This window comes from Gracilinanus agilis, chromosome 4 (genome assembly GCF_016433145.1).
Source record: "Gracilinanus agilis isolate LMUSP501 chromosome 4, AgileGrace, whole genome shotgun sequence".
Lineage (NCBI taxonomy): Eukaryota > Metazoa > Chordata > Mammalia > Didelphimorphia > Didelphidae > Gracilinanus > Gracilinanus agilis.
This window is the reverse complement of record NC_058133.1, coordinates 479655610-479680564: the sequence shown is the minus strand read 5'-3', so window position 1 is coordinate 479680564 and position 24955 is coordinate 479655610. Positions and strand designations below refer to the sequence as shown.

The following is a 24955-nucleotide window of genomic DNA, read 5'->3' as shown; positions in this document are numbered from 1 at the left end:
ACAAAAGAAAAATGAAATGATTCAAGTCCTCAAGACGCTTCTATTCTATTGAGTGGCAAGAACATACATACTGTCACAAATTACAAAGTATAGACAAGGTAAATACAAAGTTGTTTTGGAAGAGCTAATAACTAGGAAGACAGACGAGGACTCATGGGAAGGGGTACTTGAGCTGAGCTTTGAAGGCATCCACGGATTTAAAGAGGTCAAAGTGAGGAGGGAGGGCATTGCAAGAATGTAGAGGCATGGAGACAGGAGCAAGAAGGAGGCAGTTGTCAATTGAACTGGAGTCAGGAGGTCCTGGGTTCAAATTTGACCTTAGATACTTCCTGGATATGTGACCTTGGGCAAGTTGTTTAACCCCCAGCAGACAAGCCTGCTCCTTGTCACTCTTCTTAGAATTGATACTAAAACAGAAGGTAAGGGCTTAACAACAACAACAAAAAGAACAACAACAAGGCCAGTTCAGCTGGGTGCACAGATTAAATAAAGTTGAGTAATACTAATGGGAGATTGGGTAAATGCTGGTGTCATTGACAGAAAGAGTAAAATCAAGGGGAAAAACAGATTTAGGAGGAAAGATAATAAATTTGGTTTTTGACAGGCTGAGTCTGAGGCAACAATAAGACATTCAAGTACCAAAGTCCTGCCAATGCAGATCTAGTTATACTTGTCCTTGTAGAAGAGACCATAAAAGACAGCCCCCACCACCCAATCTTTGCAGAGAAGAGAGACTATGGCTGTGGAACACAACATACTCTTATCAGACTCTGGGTATTATTAGATTTGATGAACTGTTTTTTTCTTCTATTTTTTTAATTTTGTTATAAGTCTTGTAGGGTAGAGGACAGGAAAGGATATATTTGAAAATAAATATGATATAAAAACAAAAGTTGTCAACAATACAGAATTATGAAAACAGAAAAGAGAGGAACTCTGAAGAGAGGGCAGGGCTGGAGAGAAGAGTAGCAGTATAAATAACTGCATAAAAGCAGCAAATTCTTTTTTTTTTAAACCCTTACCTTCCATCTTAGAATCAATACTGAGTATTGGTTCCAAAGTGGAAGAGTGGTAAGGGCTAGGCAATGGGGGTTGAGTGACTTGCCCAGGGTCATACAGCTAGGAAGAGTCTGAGGTCAGATTTGAACCTAGGACTTCCCGTCTCTAGGCCTGGCTTTCTATCCACTGAGCCACCTAGCTGCTTCTAGTAGTCAAATTCTTGAAAATGAATGTGTTTGCCTATGGGGAGAAATCAAAGCAGATTTTTAGAGAACATTCACTTTAAAGAGATAGAGAAGAGGATGAGAAGTCATAGAAAGAAGCTAGACAATCTCTTAAATGACCAAAAAAGATAAGAATGTAGGTAATGATACAGAAGTGTTTCAGGAATGAAAGATGATAATTGAAGCATCTCTCATCAAATGGTCTAAACATAAGTAAGTTAGAACAGTAAGTCATCTATTATTAAGTTTAGGGTGTAGACATGCAGTTGGAGACTTGATAAAATAAAAGATAAAATAAATAGTCATTGTAGAGAATGAGATAAGGAATCTGGAAGAGCAGAGTAGAAAGCTGTGGTCCAGCAGCTATAAGGGCCAAACAGAGGCCGTGTACCATCAATCCGTAGATAGTGAAATTAGCTCATTTTCATGACTTCTCAAAACACTCAATGATCCAGAAACAGGAACAGAAAAATAACCTGATGATAAAGATTATTCAAGGAAAGAGGCAGTCCAGGAATAGAATAAGGTTGGAGGAATAAGGAATTCCAGAATCATGGCTAGTGAAGTTAGAATAGAAGAATAGGTATAGTTTACAATGAGAGTGAAGAGATTTAGGATGAAAGCAATGAAAACATAGAAAGCTGTGGTCAGAAAGTGGAATTTCAATAGTCAGGATCTTAAAGAAATCACAATTTCAAGATGGTGAAGCCTAAGGTGTGACCACACTCATATGTTGCTAAAATGGATTAGAGAAGATCAATGAAGAACTGTGTGCTCAGATTGTTAAGAAGAATCATCAGTGAATGATGAACAGGAGGATTTCAGAAAAAGCTGGAAAGATCCCCATGAACTGATACAGAGTGAAACATGCAGAACCAGGAGAACACTGTGGGTAGATCAACTGTGAAGGATTTAGCTACTCTCAGCAATACAATGATCTGGGATAATTCTGAAGGACTTAAGACAAAGAATGCTAGTCAGCTCCAGAGAAAGAACTGTTAGAGTTGAAATGCAGATCAAAGCATACAATTTTTCACTTTATTTGGGTTTTTATTTTGGGGTTCTGGTTTTATATGATTATTCTCTTACAAAAAATGATCAATATGGAAATATATTTTGCATGATAATACACATATAACTCAGATCCAATTGTTTGCCTGCTCTGAGAGGGGGGAGGAAAGAGAGGAAGGAAGACAATTTGGCTCATATAACTTAAGAAAACTTATGTGGAAATTTGGTATTACATGTAATTGGTAAAATAAAATGTCTTTATAAAAAAATAAAAAATAAAATAAAAAAGAAGAATCACCAGCATGTATCCTGAAGTCCATCAGGATGATGATAGGAATTAGAAGGAAAGGAAAGGAAGGAAATGAATAAGAGCTTGCTGTATGCCAAGCACTGTGCTAAGACCTTTACAAATATCTCATTTGATGGAGCTAGAGAGGAAAAATGACAAAATGAATGATCAATTATATAACACTTTAAAATTTCCAAAGCACTTTCCTCATAATAACACTGTAAGGTAGGTAGTAGAAGCATTATAATCCTATTTTATAGATGAGGAAATTAAGGCTTCAAGAGTTTAAGAGATCTGTCCATAGTCACAAAGTTAAACATGAGAGATAGAATTTGAACCCAGGTATCTTGACTGAAAGTCCAGTAACCTATCTCCCTCACCACCCTACCCAGAGTCAGGTACTGAAGTCACTGAGAAAAGAGGAAAAGAGGCACAGAGGTCCAGAGATGGCAGCATCAATGGTGGGGAAAGGTTGTTTCAAAGGAATTATACATAATTCCAAAGAGAAAAGGTCACAAAGGAGTGTTGGGAAGAGGAACAGTCTGGAAGCTGCAGTAGGAAGGGTCAGTCCCTCCTATCAGCCCAGAGTCAGAACACAAGGACGAAAGGAGGTTTCAGTAGGGCAGTACAATAGCTGCAGGCCCTCAACAGAGAGTCAGGTTTTTGTTTATTTAAATCATGTAGAATAAACTATTTATCCATTATTTATGGATCAGGATGTAGTAGAGTCTGTCAACAATAGATTTTATTCTATATTTATTCATTTGGCACACACCCATTACTGCAAGTTCTAGAAGGGAAATTCAAGGCCTCCTTCCCCTTTATGATTTTCTCTTTTTGGGTAAATATGGAGCTCTTCATATAATAAATCTTAGCCATGTTAGTGGGTGTGTGTTATCTTTTGTCATTGTTGCTGCCCAGATATTTCAGTCATATCTGACTCTACGTGATCCCATATGAAATTTTCTTGGCAAAGATATTGAAAGAGTTTGCCATTTCTTTCTCCAGCTCATTTTACAACTAAAGCAACCAAGACAAACAGGATTAAGTGACTTGCTCACGGTCACACAGCTAGTAAGTGTCTGGGACCAGATGTGAACTCAGAAAAATGAGCCTTCCTGCCTGGAGGCCTGGCCCTCTATCCACTGCACCACTTAGCTGCCCCAATGAATTATCTAGCAGACTCTTCCTTATTGTTCCTGCTGTTTAGGGAGGGAAGGGAGCTCAGTCTCTGACTTGGGGCTTTGTAAATAATGCACAGTTTTTGCAGCAGTTAGAATAAGGGGGGGGGGGGGCTATTTTACTCGATTTTCTAGTAAAGTCTGAATTCAGGCTCAAATAGTAAGTTTGAAGTGGGGAGGGGTGGCATCTGTTGTTCTGTGGTGGTTTGAGTCCAGATTGGGGCAAAGAAGGTTTTCTCTATTGTTTCTCTTGTTATGCAAAAGAAATCTGGCATCTCTTTTTTCTACAGAAATGAAAATAACATCTCCAGTCCTAGTTGTTCCTGACAAATCTGGACTAGTACCTGAGAGCAGAGGAGAGGAGGCTAAACACCCTGAACCTTTCAGTGCTAAAGAGAAATTTAAGTTGTTGACACGTTAGCTTAGACAACAGAGGATGGCAGTTCTATAGTTATCAATAATACCCTTTCAAGTTGAGCCCTTTATTAGGAAAATTTCCAATGCTATTAGCTAAGAAGCCTCCCAGGGGAGAAATTATCCTCCCTCACAAAACTCCTCAAAACGTTCACAGCTATCACCACACAATTTCTCCATTTTGGAAGCAAAAGATCCGCAAACGAAAAGGGAAATTGTGAGTAAACGCATGCAGTCTATTTTGACTATGCCAGCTATTAGAGACATCCGTGATAACTTAAGCCTCCTCCTAACCACCTCTCCTTGGACCAATAGGATAGAGCGGCACCTTGGGAATGATGAGCAATGCATCCGCAAAAGCCTGGACTCCAAGGCGGGCTCTCCCTTTAATATTGAATTTGTGCTTGACAAGAGCTTCAGATATTGCCACTTCGACTGCGCCGGCACCCGGAACTACACAGCCTGTTGGAAAGGAAAAGAAAAGATTGACGAGTCATACCATGCAGAAAAATTAGAAAAGAAAGCAATTAGCGTAGTCAAGTGTGTGCTATTGCGCACCGATATCTGAATGGTATTTCAATAGGCACAGAAATGGGACAAGGAGAAGCTTCACGGCTCCGTGATTGCTAGGTTGCCTCCTAGAGCTCTCAAGGTAGATGTGGTTAAAGAATTAAACGTGGCTCAGACAGGGGACCCTGGGCAGCCCCTCTCTCCCTCCTGCTTCTTTGTTTATTCCTGCTAATTGCTGAGGCCAAAGGAAACATCCGCGCAGCTCTTCTTCCCTATAATCAAGCTTCAGAGAGTCTCCTACTCATTCCCTTCTCCCCCTCTCTTTCTCAAGGTGACTTTGTATTATCATGGCAAAAGAGCAGATCAGTTATTCAGGGGTCCATTTTAATGGGAGTTTTGATCTGGGATGATTTTTGAAGCAAACTTCTTAAAAAGTGGTCACTGCAGTAGCCTCCAGTAGTGAAAAAGACACTGTGTGGGGAGCCAGAGGGCCCCGTGACAGATTCCAGATCACTGACCGTGCCACAACTTCTCCAAACTTCAGTCTAGCTCATTTTCTTCTTCTATAAAATGGAGATAATAACAATATCTATCTAGATAGCTGTAAAGATCAAATGAGAGTCAGTATGGAAGTGTTTTGAAAAACTATGAAAAATTGCAATTAAAAAATTAAAATATGCTCTTGTGCCTTTCATAATTACACATTAATTTTAAAAAGAGTCTATCATGAAACTAGACAGTACTTGTTTTAGCTTGGAATCTGGCTATAGAAACTGTTGATGAAATAAGCAGAGTTATAGGTCAAAAGCAAGATCCTATGAGATCATGGAAGATTTCTTAGCATTAGGAATAGGGGCTGGACCTGTGATTTCTGTGCCATGGAGCACTTGCAGATAAAGAAATACCTTCTACCAAGGCACTCTCTCCAAACTTATGATCTCGGACAATTGAAAAGCCTAAAGTATTAAGAGGTCAAAGGACTTGCCCAAGGTCTCCTAGCCAGCACATAGTAGAGCCAGGACTTGAACCTAGTTCTTCCTGGCTTGGAGACTAGCTCCCTCTACTACACTCACTGCCTCTCAGGTTCGTTCTCACTTTGAAAACTGACCAAACCAACAGGGAACTTACGGTCATCCAGAGCATTTTTGACCGCCCGCAGCCCGTCTCGGATGGCATCCTTGATCTGGGTGAGCGTGTGCTTGTTGGGCCCCTTGATCAGCAGGGTCACTGAGCGAGGGTTGTCGCACTTCTCGATGAAGGTGAACTTTTCTTCCCCCTAAGGAGCCCCCAAGATGCCACATATGTCCCTCCACATGGTTATGAAATACACGCGATTCCCCTCAGATGTTCACAAACTCACGGCAGCCCCCCGCGTGGTTGGCTCCTGGGGGAGCCCCAAAGCCTCGGGAGCAGCCGTGGACCCTCGTGCGCAGACACAGCTGCAAGGCACAGAATAAGCTATAAAAGGGGACTCCGGCGGGGGCCAATTTCAAACTGCAGGCCATGACAGACATTTTTTAAAATACTCACTAACGTGTACTCGTAAACGAGCCCAGCATGGCCCAGGCACTCCGGAGTGAGGTCATCAAGGGAGTTCATGGCAATCCCACCACAAGCAAGAGTCAGCCTGAAATGGATTTCACCAAAGTTTCAGTTAGTTCTAGAAAGCTATCAAAAGTGTTCTAATTGAGGGGACAGCTACGAGGGTAAGTAGATTAAGAGCCAGGCCTAGAGATGGGAGGTCCTAGGTTCAAATCTGGCCTCGGCTACTTCCTTGTTGTATGACCCTGGGCAAGTCACTTAACCTCCATTTCCCAGCCTTTACCACTCTTCTGCCTTGGAACCAATACACAGTATTGATTTTAAAAGGGAAGGTAATTACAGGTTTAAAAAATATTCTAGTTGTCTGAAAATTGCACTGCTAATAAGGCAATATTGCCACAATGCTTTAAAATTCATAGAGCCCAGGTGGCAAAGGAGCTAGAAGGACAGTCAGGCTCTATCCTTCACCACCAACAGTTCCTCCAAACAGATCTAGAAAATGCACCAGACCAGATCATGATTTTTAAATCCAAGGAAAAAATAATAACAAGCTCTTTTTCACCCTAAATCAACAAAAGAAGGTTGCCAGAGAAATGAGCAGACCCTGCGATAGGTCTGGCCAGAAACTATAGCACAGAGCACTCCAGTGTGAGGAGAGGCTACACACCAGGGGAAGAAGAGGTCTCATGCCCAGCACAGAAGGGCTGAAATTTTAGACATAAAGTAAATCGGGGGAACATAGAATGGTTTTGCTGGACAGATCTATAGAGAAGGCAAGAATTTATGACCAAACAAGAGAGAGAGAGAATATTACAAGATGTAAAATGAATAATTTTGACTATAGGGGGCCAGCCTCTATATGATTTTTGGGGTCCTGAGTGGCATGGTGGCATAGGATGGTTAAAGCAGGAGAAAGAAAATGAGAACAACTAGACTAGTGGTTAGCCCATGCTGTTCTGAATTCTGTGGGCTTGGGAGTTTATTATATACTGATTTCAAACAAAGAACACAAAAAGAGTTACAGCAGTGAAGGGGTAACAAATCACACATAACCCATTGAAGTTTAAAGAGTAAAGGTGCAAAGACAAATGGCCAAATTCCAAACACCAATTTAGTAGGGGATAACTCTGGGAGCGGAAATACCCCATGGAGATGCTTACCTACTGAGTTCTGCTAAAGGCGCCAGTTCTAATCTAAGTATGTAGTCTTATCTAAGTAATGTTTGTTAGGATTCAGGCTTCTCAATTATCAAGGAGAGGAATCATCAACTCAGTAGATGCTGGTCTGCCACTTCAAAGCTCTCCAATAAGAATTCTAAGAAAGGTGGGGATCAAAAACTGAATCAAAAGAGGAGCCTCAGATTTTTATCTTAGATGGCCCATTCTGTCTGCATCCTGACATGCAGTGCAGAAAAATCATACACACAGTTTTACTTGCCGATGATTTTGTAATGGGATCCAGATAAAATATCTGTTACAGACTCTGTTTCTCTAAATGACTCCCAATAGCCTCTTGGAGGGATCAAGTTGTTTTTGGATTAACCTACCTGCTGGTACCAGAGCTTTTCGGGGCTCAGGTGACCAGAACCAAACACAAAGACTGCTTCAGCCTGAATTGGTCACATAGGGAATCCAGATAACAGGCCCTAAATTTGATCCTATTTCTCCAATGGCTTTCTACATCCAACAGCTCTCAACATTTGACTACATTAAAAAAACTATGTAGTATAGAGAGAGGGGATCATATAGTTTTTCAAGCTTTGGCTGAGTTCTGAAATCACTTAGTGGTTTGGAATCTTGAGGGAAAAGTCAGTTGGTTTGGGTCTCCCGTGGAGGGAGGTTGTCTGACCAGCTGAGCTGCCTCCTTACCTATCTGTAGAATTGAAATTTAGCCTAGCTTTGAAATATTTATTTAAGGAATTGTTATTTTGAATAAACCCTTTATATCTTCCTTCCCTATATTATTTTCCTACCTTCCCTCCCTTACCTTATATGTCTGTGGAGTTAATAAGGAGAGTAATTAGAGAGGAGTTCAAATTCATGAAGGGTTAACTATAATTGACAATATTAGATATAAAGAAACTAGTCAGTCATCATTTATTCCCATTAGATATCAAGAGCACTTTGTAAGCTTGAGTTAAAGGCAGGTCCTTACTCAGACTCCATCTCTGCCTTCCTTCCCCCACCTGAGGTTCCTGAGACAACTGTTAGGGCTTCCTTAATCCACTTTCCTGTCAGATCATCCTTTTGAAGATAATAAACCCTGTTGTGTTTCAACAGACCTATTAGCATAATTTGTCAGTTAGTTATTAAGAGAGGGAAGAAGAGGGAAAGAACTAACATACTCTAGGCTTGAAGGGAAGCCGGGTATCCATCTTGAAGGAAGGTGTAACTTCAAAACAAGTCCCTTCCTGTGAAATTAACTAAAGCCTGATTGTTAATTTCAGTTTAGTCTATTTCCCTCAGTCTGTGTTTAAGTCTGAGTCCTGGTCTATAAACCCTGTGTCTTTGCCTGTTAGATTAATTCTCCCTCTCCTGAAGATCTTCAGTGTTATACTCCTGACTTCAGCCCTATTTTATCCTGAATCTCCTTATTCCAGCCTACCTGTAATCTAGATTTACTATCTTAACAAATCCCTGATAACCTCCTTTCAAATTTCCCTTGTACCACACACCCTTTCCTCAAATTATCCCCATTACAACTATTGTGCATACAGAAATAATGTAACCAAGATAAGAAGAGAAACAACTAGGAAAAAAATGTGCCACAAATTTCTCTGATAAAGTTGTCATTTCTCAAATATATAAAGGTCTAAGTCAGATTTATAAGAATATAAGTCATTGTCAATTGAAAAATGGCCAAAGGATTATGAACAGGCAGTTTTCAGATGAAATCAAAGCTATCAATAATCATAAGAAAAAATGTACTAAATCCCTCTTGATTAGAGAAGTGCAAATTAAACTACTCTGAGTTATCCCTCACACCTATCAGATTGGCCAATATGACAAAAAAGGAAAGTGATAAATGTTGGAGGGGGTGAGACAAAATTAGGACACCAATGCATTGTTGGTAGAGTTGTGAACTGATCCAATCATTCTGGAGGACAAATTTACATTATGCCCAAAGGGTTATAAAATAATACATATCCTTTGATACAGTAGTACCACTACTAGGTCTGTATCTCAAAGAGATTTTTTGAAAGCAGGGAAAAGGACCTATTTGTGCAAAAATAGTTATAGCTATTCTTTCAATGGTGGCAAAGAATTAGACATTGAAGGGATGCCTATCAACTGGGGAATGGTTGAAAAATTGCAGTATATGATGGTGAGGTGCTGTAAGGAACGACGAATGAGATGATTTCAGAAAGAACTGGAAAGACCTTCATGGACTTATGCAGAGTGAAATATAAGCAGAACCAGGAAAACATTGTATACAATAACAGCAATATTGTGGAATGATCAACTGTGATAGATTTTGCTAATCTTAGCAATACTAAGATCCAGGACAATTCTGAGGGATTTATGACAAAGAATGCTATCTACCTCCAGAGAATGAACTGTTGGAGTAGGAATCCAGATGGAAGCATGCAATTTTTCACTTTAGTTTATTTGGGTTTTTATTTGGGGGGTTTGGTCTTATATGAGTATTCTCTTACATCAATATAGAAATGGATCAAACTGCTTACCATCTCCAAGAGAGGGGAGGGAAAGGAGGGCAGGAGATAGTTTGGATCTTTTAACTTCGGAAAACTTAACGTGGAAAATTGTTACTACATATAACTGGAAAAATATCTTTTTAAAAAAAACCTAAATTCCTCTATGGTGCAGAAGAGGTATGAACTGGTAGCTCTATTGCTTACAACCCAACTCCTGCTCACAGATCCAGAGGTGACTGAAAAGAAAATTTGCCCTTAGGGGTGGCATTCTGGGAGAGGACTGGTAGTGGGTCCTAGGTGAACAAGTTACAAATCCAGAGGCAAAGAGCTGTGTGTCTAGGACACAGGAGCAGAACAGAGTCTCAGTTCCAGCCTCCAGCTCAGACTGAAGTATACAGTGGAATAACCAGGGCATGAATCCTAGACCAAAGTGGAGCCTTCAGCTCTGACACCCTGAACCTGTAGCAGATATAGCAGCCGTCTTTTGGAACTCCAAATGGGGCCAAATCATATACCTGGTACTCATACCCTCATATCAGGAACTTGCAAAGCTCAGACCAGGAAGGGCAGCAATCAAACTTTGCCCTGGAACAGATCCCTCTGGGAGCACTGCAAACTTGCAGGTCTCCAGCCTGAACTGCTCCTGAAATCCCAAAATAAGATAATACTCAATAATAGCCTAAGGAAGCAATAGCAGGACCAACACTGACCTTCTCTCCAGAAGTACCTAGAACCTGGCCCTAACAAAGCCCAAAGGTCAGGCTGGAAAAACAAGCAAACAAAATAAAACAACAATAAAAATCCCACCATATAGAGCTATTATGGTAAGAGGGACACTCAAGACACAAACCTAGAAGAAGAAAATTACTCCAAAACACCCACAAAGACTCAAAGAAAAACACGACTTGGAGACAAACTCAACTAGAATTCCTAAAAGAGATAAAGCAAGAATTTTTAAATGTTAAAAATGTGGATACATGTAATTAAAGGACTAGAGGGGAAAATTGAAAAGAAATGAGTTATGGAAGAAAAAAATGGAAAGGGAATTAACAGCATGGCACAAGAGGTTCTAAAGTGAGGTAGACTAAGTCATTGTCCAGAAAACCTGTTTTTCCCTGAGGAAAAGTAGAAATCAAGAATGAGCCTTCCTGTGAAGGCCAGACAGCTCAAAAATAACATTCACATGAGAAACTCCCTACAGCTGCCTCACAGTATCCAGGATAAAAAATACGGTAGGAAGTCCCGTGCTACTAACTTCCAGACGATAAAAATTTTGCTTCAAGGCTATGTCTCAGAAATGAACATTATTTTCTTTGTATCTTAAACCCTATAAGAACTGCATTTTAATTTCAGTTTGGGGCAGCTTTTACTAGGAAAGTTGTCCTGACCAGCAAGTACATTCATTAATCAATAGATTAATAAATAAATATTGGTGCCACTAATTTGAACTTCTGGGTGTCTGGACTCATTTTCTGAGGTATTCCACTTCAGTACAAAGCTTTGCCAGCAATAAACTCCCTGAAAATAAAGAAAATATGAGGCATTTCATAGCAAAAACAAATTACATGGAAAAAATTCAAGAGAGATCATTTAAGAATCATTGGACTGCCTGAAAGCCACAATCAAAAAAGGAGCCTACATATCATATTTCAAGAATCATAAAAGATGAAAACCCATAATATCTCTTAAAACCAGAGGGCAAAGTAGAAAAAGAATCCACCGACAACTTCTGGATAGAAACTCCAAAATAAAAACACCTAGCCAAAATTCAGAGCTTCTAGGTCAAAATAAAAATAGTGCAAGCAGTCAGAAATAAAGAATTCAAGTGGTGAGGAACTATAGCCCCAGAGCACACATGATTTAACAGCCATTCCTTTAAAGGAACAAAAAGCTTGTGATAAGGCCCACCTCTCCATCCACTGAGCTACCTAGCTGTCCCTTATATTGATGATCTTAAAAGATGAATGGAAAGAGATAGAAATATAAATTTTTCCCTAAGTACTTGACTGTATTCCATAAATGTTGTTATATTATCTCCTCATTGTCCCCTTAATGAAATTGTTTATTGTTTCTATAATTTGCTCTTTGGCCAACCCCTTTTTTAGAATTAGATTATTTAATTTCCAATTAGTTTTTTACTTATCTTTTCATTTTTATTGCACTATGATCTAAAAAGGATACGTTGTTATTTCTGGTTTTTTGCATTTGGTTGTAAAGTTTTTATGCCCTGGCACACGGTCAATTTTTGTATAGGTGCCACATTCTGCTGAAAAGAAGGTGTATTCCTTTCTATTCCCATTCTGTTTTCTCCAGAGATCTATTAGTTCTAACTTTTCTAAAATTTCATTCACTTCCTTCACTTCTTTCTTGTTAATTTTTTATTTGATTTATCTGGACCTGAGAGGGGGAAGTTGAGGTCCCCCACGAGTATAATTTTACTGTCTATTTCCTCCATAAGCTCATTTAACTTCTCTTTTGAAAATCTGGGGGCTATACCATTTGGTGCATATATGTTTAGTATTGATATTACTTTGTTGTCTGTGGTACCTTTTTTCAAGATGTAATTTTCTTCCTTATCTCTTTTAATTAGATTGATTTTTGCTTTAGCTTTGTCTAAAACCATGATTGCTACTCCTGTTTAAACTTTAGATGAAGCACAATAGCAATATCATAAAGACAAACTCCAAAAGACTTAGGAACTCTGATTACCTTTTTTGGTAACTCATTAATTTACTACTATTCAGAACCCTGTTATAGAACTCTGTAGTTATAACAATATAATAATTTGTTCTTACCTGAATTGAGTAACTTTTGAACAATTACATTTTATAGAAATGATGTATAAATGAATGAGCTAAAATAAATACACAAAAGAGCAAAATAATTTCAGCTCCCAGGGCTAAATTATTTATTTAGAATGTATGATTATTTTATCTACATACTAAGCTTACCGCTCCATATTTCTTCTTTTAGCTCTTCGAAGAGCCACAATACCTTCTTTTGCAAGGACATCTAAGGAAAATGGATCAATGCCCTATAATCAAATACATAGAGAAATAACAAGTAGGGATTAAGCATTCTCTATTACCAAGCTAAATGTAACAAGCATTTAATTATAAATGCTTACATGTTTCAAATGTCATTCTCACCTTCTGATTAAGAACAATAAATCCTTTATTTCCATCTCCACAGACTTCTCTTTTCAGTTTTACTATTTTGTTTACTCTATCTTCAATAAATTGTCTTTCAGCTTTTACCAATTTCTCTCTCTCTTCTGCAGTCTTATAGAAAAAGCCAGAGTTTACCTCTCTAAAAGAACAAAGAGAGTATGTGAACACACACACAATAGCAAACAAGCAAATGTAAGAAAAAAGGGAAGGGAAAAAAAGACTATACATATGTAGGGGGAAAAGAGGAACACTGCTTTAAGAAAGAAAAAAAACTATATTTACAATAAGTTATAAAGAAAAAACAACACTCTTACGTTTTTTCATACTCCAGTGATACATTGCAAGTGAGAATAAAAGCATCTTCAACTCTTTTCTTCATATCAGGATGACGAGCACCATGGTCTAAAACTAGCCCTCTGATCAACCTGGTAAAATCATTCAGAGTTCTTTCTTTTATGCTCTAGGATATCACACACTAAATACATGATGATGTGGAAGAGAAGGAGGAGGAAGGTTTGGGGTGGGAGAGATCTCACATTTATATAGCAATTCTGATTTATCAAAGATTTTACATGTATTTACATATCATTTAATTCTCAAGACAAGCTCCTGAGGAAGGCTAATGTGCATGCTATTATTTCTGTTTTTCATATGAAGAAACTAATGGTCAGACAGTATCTAGTCCTGGAAGTGGCCAGAGATGATCCAGTCTGACCCCTCATTTTACGGATGAAGAAACTAAGGCCTAGAGAGGCTAAGCGACTTGCTCAAGATCATACATATCATAAATTGAAGAGACAAACCTAGATTCTCTGACTTCATAGCTGTGTGGCTAAGAAATGAGAGAGGCAGGCCTTGAACTCTAGTCTTTCAGCTCTCGGGGCAGAGTTCTTGCCATTAGTTCTATCCATAACATGATTGCGGCACCCTCTGAATAGCCACCCCAACTTCAAACCTAACATCCACTTGGCACAGTTTTAACACAATACAATAGCATTGTTTCACTTCAAAATCTGTCATTTGTCACTCTGTGTGCTTCCTTCTCTGCTTCAGATTGTTACCTTTCCATAAGAATTGCTATTGCCAAAAAATTCACTGCTATGGGGCCAATCCCAGGATGAAATGTTCTAGACTTTTTTTTTTACCTTTACCTTCCATCTTAGAATCAGTACTCTGTATTGGTTCCAAGGCAGAAGAGTGGTAAGGGCAAGGCAATGGGGGTTAAGTGACTTGCCCAGGGTCACACAGGAAGTGTCTGAGGTCATATTTGAACCCAGGACCTCCCATTTCTAGGCCTGACCCTCTTATCCACTGAGTCCCCTAGCTGCCCCTCCTCTAATCTTAAAAAGGCTGCTTCTCAAATGACAGACAGCCCATCGCCAGCCCCTGCTCAAGGTTTCTGGTTGGTAAAGGCTTATTAGAGTAACATATAGTCCACAAGAGCTCACTGGCACATCCACATCACAATAAGGCATTCAAGTAGGATCTAAGTTGATTGTGAATATATTAACTACTGGAACATCACCACAGATTATACTGGCTCAATATGACAAAATAAAATCAAGCACATGTTGTTATTTTTAAATATCTGCTCAAAATTATTGGGAAATTTCTAAATTATTGGTGTTCAAACTCCTACCTATATGTAAAAACAACTGGCTTAATGGAAGATTAGCAAAAGATATTTCTAACATTCAGTATAAACTGTCAAATTAACTGAAGCTAAGTTGAAGGCAATTGTCTAAAGTTCCTATTGGCCACGTTATCTACATTTTATATAACTTACGTTGTATCCGTTTCTGACTTATGCTTCATCTCCATTATCTCGACCATGAAAAGGTCAATAGGAAAACCTGGTCTTCTAATGGCTAGAAGAGACTCTACCACAGCCTGTATTAACAGAAATGAACACAATCATGAAATAATTTTGACTCTTAAATCAAAACCCATTGCCCTGATGATTCTCTTATTTTGCCTCCAAATTACAAAAGTTAGATGCAAGAATGCTGGGCCCCATGGACGGGGTATATAGGTCCGGAAAAGTAGTCTTTTACAATTAGAAGGAGTCTTAGAGATCATTTGCTCCAGTATCTTCAACTGGAGCTCTGAAACTGAGACAGGATATTAAGTGAATTATCCAGGGACATACATCAAGTTAAGAGCAGAGTCAGGATTAAGACCCAGGTTGACTGACTCCTAGTTCAGGGTTCCTTTCATTAGAGTGTACTAACTCTCCCAAAAATGATCTAAAAGTTTGATTTGGAGGAAGGTGACCCCTTAAAATATAATCTAACAAATAGCAAGAGAATATAAGAAACATTTTAATGATCCTCTAAAATGTAACTGATCTAAAATAATCTGTAATCTGAGAAACAGCAGGAGATAATAACGAGAAATATTTTAATAGCTGACAAAAAATGTTGAAAAAGAATAGTTGGTTAAGAATTTATCCAATCCTCTTTAACATGAACTAGAGTTGCCAGAGCAGTCTACATGTGTATTCTAGTTCACCTGGCAGACATAATAGCATACAGGAAAGGAAACCATTAGGCTACCATAGCTTGAGAATGATTTTACTTTAAGATCATACAACTTCCTTTGTTCTGATTACATGCTCCCCAAGAAATCTGACCTTAATTTGTAATACCACAGGATCATAAGATTTAAAACTATAAAGGATTTTAGAGAGCATAAAATTTAACTGTTCCATTTTACATTTCAGTGTTTTGTCTATTTCAACAAGTAGATTGTTCTTCTGAGGGAAAAGTGTGATGAGAAGCCCACACTGGAAGAGTATTCCAGTTTTTATTTCTTTGGTGAAGATTCTAGTTCTTATTTCTAAACATAAATTAACAAATTGAAATCTGGGTTTATAAATGAACCTCATGTGTATGGTTTGCAAAAATTAATTAACTAAATTAATTAATCCATTGGGTTCCTCTATCCTATGTGAAAAAACTCAAGTTTCTTTATCTGGAAATCAAAGAATCTGACAATGCACTCAGAGTGACTCCACCAAAGAACATGAAATCCTTGAGACCCAGTCTGAAACAGTCATGCAGCCCTCATTTCCAATAAATTCGATTTTCAAAGAACAAAAACTTTTCTAAATTGTGGACATTCACAACTACATCATTAGCCTTTAGACACTCTCCATAGGTCCATAATCAGATGGAGTCCTGCAAAGGCAGTTTCATTAACTAACAGAGTAGGTGGCAGTGCTTTTGCACAAATGATTTTAGCTGCCTGGCATTCATAGCTATGGACAGTGGGTATGTAGATGCTTGGAAAGCAACCTGGCATCCTCTCCTTCCTAACACCCATTAACATGAATATCTAGATTTGATTTACTGAAATTTCCTTTTCTGATTATAATGGCCTAAATTTCTATCTTTCCTATTCCCCTTACCAATCACAGATCTGTTTCCACCTCTCCATCTATCCCCTCATTCTGGCCTCATTTCCCTTTTTACCTAACTTGATTCAATCTCATCATGTCCTTCCTATCTTGTTAACCCCCAGACCCATAAACTGTCAAGTGTATGCCTCTTCCTCACCTACCAAGAGGTAAATCCTACTAGAACTCACCAAATGTTGCTGATTGAGTCTATTTTAAATGTATGTTATCTATCTTCAACTGGACTCCTATATGTAGTATGAAAAAAAATTTTTCAACTGTTCGGCTCCCTAGGATATTCCTCAAAGTAGCTGTTCCATACCTCCCCTCCCACAAATTTTCCAGGTATTCCCCAACCCCTTACTCTCCACAGAGGACCTCACCTTCTTCTTTAGTGATAATGAAGTAATCTATCTTTAATTCCTCAGCTCCACTCTTCTCCATATACCCAGCAAGTTAGTGACTATTTTTATTTCTCATCTTCCTTTATTCTTCTATATTATTCAACCTACTATCTTCTCTCTTTTTCTTCTTTAAAATTTTTTATTTTTTAAAATATTTTTCCATGTTTACATAATACATTTTCTTTCCCTCCTCCCTCCCAGAGCTGACGAGCAATTCCACTGGGTTATACAAATGTTATATAACCTGATACCTATTTCCATATTATTCATTTTTCCAATAGAGCAATCTTTTGAAATCAAAAATCCCAAATCATGTACCTATATAAACAAGTGATAAATCATGTTTTTCTTCTGTATTTCTACTCCCATAGTTCTTTCTCTGGATGTGGATAGAGTTCTTTCTCATAAGTCCCTCAGGATTGTCCTGGATCATTGAATTGCTACTAGTAGCAAAGTTCATTACATTCGATCATTCCAAAATGTTTCACTTTCTGTGTATAATGTTCTCTTGGTTCTACTCCTTTCACTCTGCATCAGTTCATGGAGGCTCTTCCACTTCAAATAGAAATCCTCCAGTTCATCATTCCTTACAGTACAATACATCACCAATACCACAATTTGTTCAGCCATTCTCCAATTGAGGGGCACCCCAATATTTTCCAATTTTTTGCTACCACAAACAGCATGACTATGAATATTTTTGTACAACCATTTTTTATTATCTCTTTGGGGCACAAAGTAGTAGTATTGCTGGATCAAAGGGTATACATTCTTTTAAAGTCCTTTGGGCCTAATTCCAAATTGCCTTCCGAAATGGTTGGATCAATTCACAACTCCACCAGCAGTGTATTAGTGTCCCAGTTTTTTTTTCATTTTATTTTTTTTTTAAACCCTTAACTTCTGTGTATTGGCTCCTTGGTGGAAGAGTGGTAAAGGTGGGCAATGGGGGTCAAGTGACTTGCCCAGGGTCACACAGCTGGGAGGTACCTCAGGCCATATTTGAACCTAGGACCTCCCGTCTCTAGGCCTGACTCTCAATCCACTGAGCTGCCCCCACTTAGTGTCCCAGTTTTGCCAAATTCCCTCCAACATTTATTATTTTCCTTTACCGTCATATTGGCCAGTCTGCCAGGAGTGAGGTGGTACCTCATAATTGTTTTGATTTGCATTTCTCTAATCAGGAGGGATTTAGAACACTTTTTTGTGTGATTATTGATAGTTTTGATTTCTTTATCTGAAAATTGCCTATTCATGCATATCCTTTGACCATTTGTCAATGAGGGAAATGGCTTGATTTCTTGTACATTTGACTTAATTCCTTATATATTTGGGATATTAGACCTTTGTCAGAGAATTTTGTTATAAAAATTTTTTCCAGTTTGTTGCTTCCCTTCTAATTTTGGTTGCATTGGTTTTGTTTGTACAAAACCTTTTTACTTTAATATAATCAAAATTGTTCATTTTATATTTTGTAACATTCTCTTTCTCTTGCTTGCTCTTAAATCCCTTGCTTTCCCATAGATCTGACAGATATACTATTTGATGTTCACTTAATTTATTTATGATTTCGCACTTTATATTTAAGTTATTTACCCATTTTGAATTTATTTTGGTATAGAGTGTAAGATGTTTTTTTCCCCAGATTGTTTTCCAATTTTCCCAGCAGTTTTTGTCAAATAGTGAGTTCTTGTTCCGAAAGCTGGGATTTTGGGGTTTATTAAACACTAGCTTGCTGAGGTGATTTACCCCTAGTCTATTCCATTGATCCACCCTTCTATCTCTTAGCTAGTACCATATTGTTGGGGGTTTTTTTGTTGTTTTTTTGTTGTTTTTTTAAACCCTTACCTTCCATCTTGGAGTCAATACTGTGTATTGGCTCCAAGGCAGAAGAGTGGTAAGGGTAGGCAATGGGGGTTAAGTGACTTGCCCAGGGTCACACAGCTGTGAAGTGTCCAAGGTCAGATTTGAACCTAGGACCTCCCATCTCTAGGCCTGGCTCTCAATCCACTGAGCCACCCAGCTGCCCTCTACCATATTGTTTTAATGATGACTGCTTTGTAGTGCAGTTTAAGATCTGGTACTGCAAGGCCCCCATCCTTCACATTTTTTTTTCTTTAGTTTTCTTGATATTCTTGGTCTTTTGTTCTTCCAGATGAACTTTGTTATAATTTTTTCTAATTCTATAAAATAAAGTTTTTTGGTGGTTTGATAGGTATGGCACTAAATAAGTAAATTAGTTTAGGTAGGATTGTAATTTTTATTATATTAGTTCATCCTACTCATGAACAATTAATGTTTTTCCAGTTGTTTATATCTAGTTTTATTTGAGTGAAAAGTGTTTTATAGTTGTGTTCATATAATTCCTGAGTTTGTCTTGGCAGATAGATTCCCAAATATTTTACATTGTCTAGAGCAGTGATGGGTAAACTTTTTAAAGAGGGGGCCAAAGAAAAGGAAATGCTCATCTGTCAGTCTGTTTCTAAGGCAACTCTTTCGAAGTTTCATTGTATTGTATCCTGCTCATTGTATTTGTCAGATTAGGAATAATGCTGGCAGCCAGATAGAACATTTCAGGGCCCCCCTCCATCTGACCCGTGGGCCGTAGTTTGCCCAACATTGGTCTAGAGTGATTTTAGATGGAGTTTCTCTTTCTAATTCTTGCTGCTAATTTTTTCTGGAAATATATATAAATACTGATGATTTATGTGGTTTTATTTTGTATCCTACAACTGCTAAAATTATTAATTATTTCTATTAGCTTTTTAGTTGATTTTCTGATTCTCTAAATATAGCATCATATCATCTGAAAGGGTAATATTTTAGTTTCCTTATTGTCTACTTTATCCCTTCAATTTCCTAATTGCTACCACTAGCATTTTTAATACAATATTAAATAATAGTGGTGATAATGGGCATCCTTGCTTCATTCCTGATCTTATTTGGAAGGTTTCTAACTTATCCCCATTGCAGATGATACTTTTGCAATGGTTTTAAATAAATATGTTTCTCTTTCTTAATATCCTTTCTACCTATGACTTCCATAACACTCTCCACCCATGGTCTTGTACCCATCTCTCTAATTGCTCTCCTTTTAAGTTTCTTTCACTGCTTCCTCATCACATGCTATATCTTCAATGTCAGTATCTCACAAAGATCCATTTCTAGTCTAATTCAAAATATATTAATGATTGTTTTCTGGCCAAATGTAGCATATGGCTGACCAGAATTGGAAACTAAAGGGGTGTCCCTCAACTGGGGAATGGCTGAACACATTGTGGCATATGATGGTGATGGAATACTATTGTGCTAAGGAATGATGAACAGGATGATTTCAGAAAGAGAGGGAAAGACCTCCATGAACTGATGCAGAGTAAAATAAGCAGAACCAGGAGATCATTGTACATAGTAAAGCAATATTGTGGAACAATCAAATGTGATAGACTTTGTTACTAACAGCAATACAAGGATCCAGAACAATTCTGAGGGATTTATGACAAAGAATGCTGTCCTCCTCCAGAGAAAGAACTCCTGAAGTAGAAATGCAGTTGAAAGCATATGATTTATTACTTGTTTATTTGGATATATGATTTGGGGTTTTGGGCTTTATAAGATTATTCTCTTATAAAAATGAATTATATGGAAATAGGTTTTGAGTGATAATATATCTATAATCCAGTGGAAGTTCTTTTCAACTCCAGAAGCATGGAAGGAAGAGGGGAGGGAGACAATATGAATCATGTAACTTTGGAAAATTTATGTGTAAATTTGTTATTTGAATAAAATAAAGATAAATTTTTCAAAAAAAGAAGTTGGGTCATCACTTGGGCAAACTATGGAGATTACTATTGCTTGGATATCAATTAGATTGCATGGCCTAGGAGATACTGCCTTCTTTTAAGATTCTGTGACTCACAGCCTAGGTTATCATCCCTATTTATTTATTTGTTTGTTTGTTTGTTTGTTTTATTCATTCATTCATTATTCATTTATTTGCTTGTTTGTTTATATATATTTATTTTAGTCCTTACCTTCTAAGTATCCATTCTGAGGCAGAAGAGGGATAGGGAATAGGCAAGTAAGGTTAAGTGACTTGCCCAGGGTCACAGAAAAAGGAAGCATATGAGGCCAGATTTGAATCCAGGTCCTTCTAACACCAGATCTGGAGCTCTATCTATGCTGCTACCTAGCTGACCCATCATCCCCTTTTACTTAAAGAATCTGCAGCCAGGAGCAACTAGGTGGTTCAGTGTTGGTTCTAAGACAGAAGATAATGGTTTAAAAAAAAAAAGCCAAGATTAACTTAACTGGTTGAACTGTTGGTAGCTAGCTAAATAACCAGTCATAGACACTTCCATTCGAATTGTGAGGCAGTGGATAAATGCAAAATGAAGGTTAGCACTTCACTTCTGGAACAATTCCAAGCACTTGTCTGATATGATAAGTCTAATAGACTAAGAAACTCATAAATATGTATGACTTAACTATAGTATTAGATTTATAAAATATCCTATCAGATGCAAAAAAGATGCTTAATAATGCTCCATTTGAGATGAGCAGAATGTGAACTATATACACATTTATAAGCAGCTATCCATAAATAAAACAAATATAAAACCAAAGACAGAACATCAGAAGCACTTGGAAAAGGATACAGAGAAAGTGCATCTATTTCATTGATTCCATATTTTTAAATCTCCTGGATTACTGCCTCATCATAGCAGAGAGACTTGCCTTAGGTCAATAAAACTATGAGCTAAGACAGACAAGTCATAAAGGAGAGTTCAAACAAAAGGTAATCTACTGAAGAATGAAATGGCAAAGCGATTCTAGTGTCTATGCAAAAAAAAAAAAACTTAGACAATATTAAAATGAGAAAAGGTATGACAGCAGAAGATGAGCCCCTCAGGTCGGAAGGTATCCAATACATTCCTGGGGAAGAGAAAAGGACAACTAGTTCCAAAACTAATGAAGCAGCTGGGCCAAACAAGAAAGGAAGCTCAGCTGTGGCTGGAACATAAGATCTACAAAACAAGGTAAGCTAGATATAGTCAAACAAGAGACAGAAAGATTAAATGTAGACATCTTGAGTACCAATAAACTTAAATAGGTGGGAATGAATTAATTTAATTCAGGTGATCATTACATATACTCCTATGGGGAAGAATCCCTTACAAGAAATGGAGTGCAACTATCAATAATATGGAAATAGGTCTTGATTAATGACACATGTAAAACCCAGTGGAAATGCACATCAGCTATAGGTGGGGGGTGATTTTGGGGGGAGAGAAAGAAAATAGACCATGTAACCATAGAAAATTTTTCTAAAAAATAAAAAATGAATTAATTTAAAAAAAGAAATGGAATAATCTTCATAATCAATGAAAGGTTGAGAAAATAGTACTGTGATATAAACTTTAAAATGGCAGAATTATCTGTTCAAATTGGAATGCAAGCCACTGAACATCACAGTAATACAGTCTCTACAATGCTCAATTCTAAGACCTACACATCTTCTAGGAATAACACCAAAAAAAGTCACATTCATCACAGCAGATTGGAATGCTAAAGTATGAAATCAAAAGGTAATTGGTATAACGGGCAAATTCAGCCTTGGAATACAAAACGAAGCAGGGCAGAGACTGATAAAGTTTTGTCATGATAACTCATTGGTCATAGCAAACATTCTTTTGCAGGAACCCAAAAGGTGACTCTATGCAGGAAATCACCAGATGGTCAATATCAAAATCAGATTGATTATATGCTTTGCAACCAAATATAGAGGAGTTCTATAAAGACAGTTTTAAAATAAGACCTGGACCTGACTGGGGCTCAGATCATGAGCATCTTATTGTAAAATCCAGACTTAAACTGAAGAAAGCAGAAAAAACCATCAGACCAGAAAAGTATGACCTAAATAGCATCCCTAATGAATATGAAATGGAAATGATGAACACATTTAAGGGATTAGATCTGGTAGAATGCCTGAAGAATTATGGACAGAGGTTTGTAATATTGTATAGAAGGCAGCAACAAAAAACATCCCAAAGAAAAAGAAGAGCAAGAAAGCAAAATGGCTATCTGATGAGGGTTTACAAATAGCCGAGGAAAGAAAGAAGGTGAAAGAGAAAGAAAGGGAAAGATATACCCAACTGAATACAGAATTCCAGAAAATAGCAAAGAGAAATAAGGTTTTCTTAAATAAGCAAAGAAATAGAAGCAAACAATTGAATGGGAAAGACAAGAGATCTTTTCAAGAAAATTAGAGATATCAAGGGAACATTTCATGCAAAATAAGCATGATAAAAGGAAAAAAATAGTAAATACTTAACAAAAGTAGAAGAGATTAAAAAGAGGTGACACAGTGGATAGAACACCAGGCCTGGAGTCAGAAGAACCTGGATTCAAATCTGGATTCAGACACTTCCTGACTCTATGACCCTGGGCACATAGCCCTTTCCCTTTTGTTCTTTGAGTTGTTGCTAAAACAAAAAGGAAGAGGAAGAGGAAGAGGAAGAGGAAGAAGAAGAAGAAGAAGAAGAAGAAGAAGAAGAAGAAGAAGAAGAAGTGGCAAGAATATACAAAAAAGATCTTAACATCACTGGTAACCAATGGTGTTTTTACTGCTCTAGAGACAAGACATCCTAGAGAATGAAGTCAAGTGGACCTTAGGAAGCATTGCTAATAATAAAGGTGATGAAATTCCAGTTGAGCTACTTAAAATCCTAAAAGGTGATGCTCTTAAAATGTTGCATTCAATATGCCAGCAAATATGGAAAACTCAACAGTGGCCACTGGATTGGAAAAGATCAGTTTATGTCCCAATCCTAAAGAAGGACAATGCCAAAGAATGTTCAAATTACTGAACAATTGTGCTCATTTCACATTCCAGCAAGTTTATGAAAGCTAAGCTTCAGCAATATGTGAACTGAGAATTATCAGAAGAACAGGTTGACCTTTTAAAAGACAGAGGAACTAGACACCAAATTGTCAATATTTGCTGGATTATGGAGACAGAAAATGAGTTCCGAAAAGCATCTAGTTCTGCTTTGTTGACAACATTAAAGCCTTTGGTTTTGTGGATTACAACAAAACATAGCAAGTCCTCAAAGAAATAGGAATACGAGCTAATCTTGCCTGTCTCCTGAGGAATCTGTACATGAGTCAAGAAGCAACAGTTAGAACCAAAGACAGAATAACTGATTGGTTTAAGATTGAGAAAGCAGTATGACAAGGCTGTATATTGTCACCTAATTTATTTAACTTAAATGCAGAGTACAACATGCAAAATGCCAAGTTGGATGAATCAAAAGCCAAAATTAAGGTTGCTGGGAGAATATCAACAGTCTCAGATATGCAGAATGTACCACTCTCATGGCAGAAAGTAAAGAAGAATTAAGAAGCCTCTTGATGAGGGTGAAAGGGAAGAGTGTAAATGCTGGCCTGAAGTTTAACATTAAAAAAATTAAGATCATGGCAATTGGTCCCATTGCTTCCTGGCAAACAGAGGTATAAGAAATGGAAGCAGTATCAGAACGTTTCAGACAGCAACTGCAGTCATGAAATTAAAAGACGTTTTCAAGAGAGAGAGTCACAATGGGATGGGTCCATTTGGGTTCCCAAGTCTTTCTCTGTCACCCTGTTGCTACAGTCACTGCCACTCTAGCTGCAGCAATATAGTATTGGAGGCTATCACTAACATGGTCCAAGGTCCACCCACTTCTTCAATCAGTAAAGTTTTATTAAGCACTTACTATGTGCTAGGCATTCTAAGTGCTAGGGATACAAAAAAAAGAAGCAAAAGGCAGCCCCTGCTTTTAAGAAGCTCACATTCTAATGTAATGAAGTATTATTGAGCCATAAAAAAATTATGAAAGTTCAGAGGAACTTAAAGATTTATATGAATTAAAGGAAAGTGAAATAAGAACCAGGACAACTTATACAGCAATACCATTGCAAAGTCAACTTTGAAAGACTTTAGAACCCTTAATCAGTCACAATTCCAGAAGACCAGTGATGAAGCTCCCCACCTCTTGACAGAATTGTGATGAATTACTCAAGATGAAGAATAAAGAAATATATTTTCAGGACCAGATTTTTTAAAAAAAGAGAGAAAAAAAAAGCTTGCTCCTTGGAAGGAAAGCAATGATGAATCTGGTCAG

At 37.7% G+C, this 24955-nt stretch overlaps 1 protein-coding gene across 1 annotated transcript in view; it reads right to left on the bottom strand.

The window, feature by feature from the left end:
• CCT6B (chaperonin containing TCP1 subunit 6B) overlaps positions 1–24955 on the bottom strand; it is a 140995-nt gene that overhangs the window by 102465 nt on the left and 13575 nt on the right. The window contains exons 5-11 of the mRNA XM_044675570.1: positions 14782–14885; positions 13310–13420; positions 12975–13134; positions 12777–12859; positions 6159–6255; positions 5757–5904; positions 4447–4580 (exon numbers count right to left, since the gene is read on the bottom strand). Of these exons, the coding sequence (XP_044531505.1) occupies positions 4447–4580; positions 5757–5904; positions 6159–6255; positions 12777–12859; positions 12975–13134; positions 13310–13420; positions 14782–14885 (837 nt within the window). The remainder of the gene's footprint in view (positions 1–4446; positions 4581–5756; positions 5905–6158; positions 6256–12776; positions 12860–12974; positions 13135–13309; positions 13421–14781; positions 14886–24955) is intronic.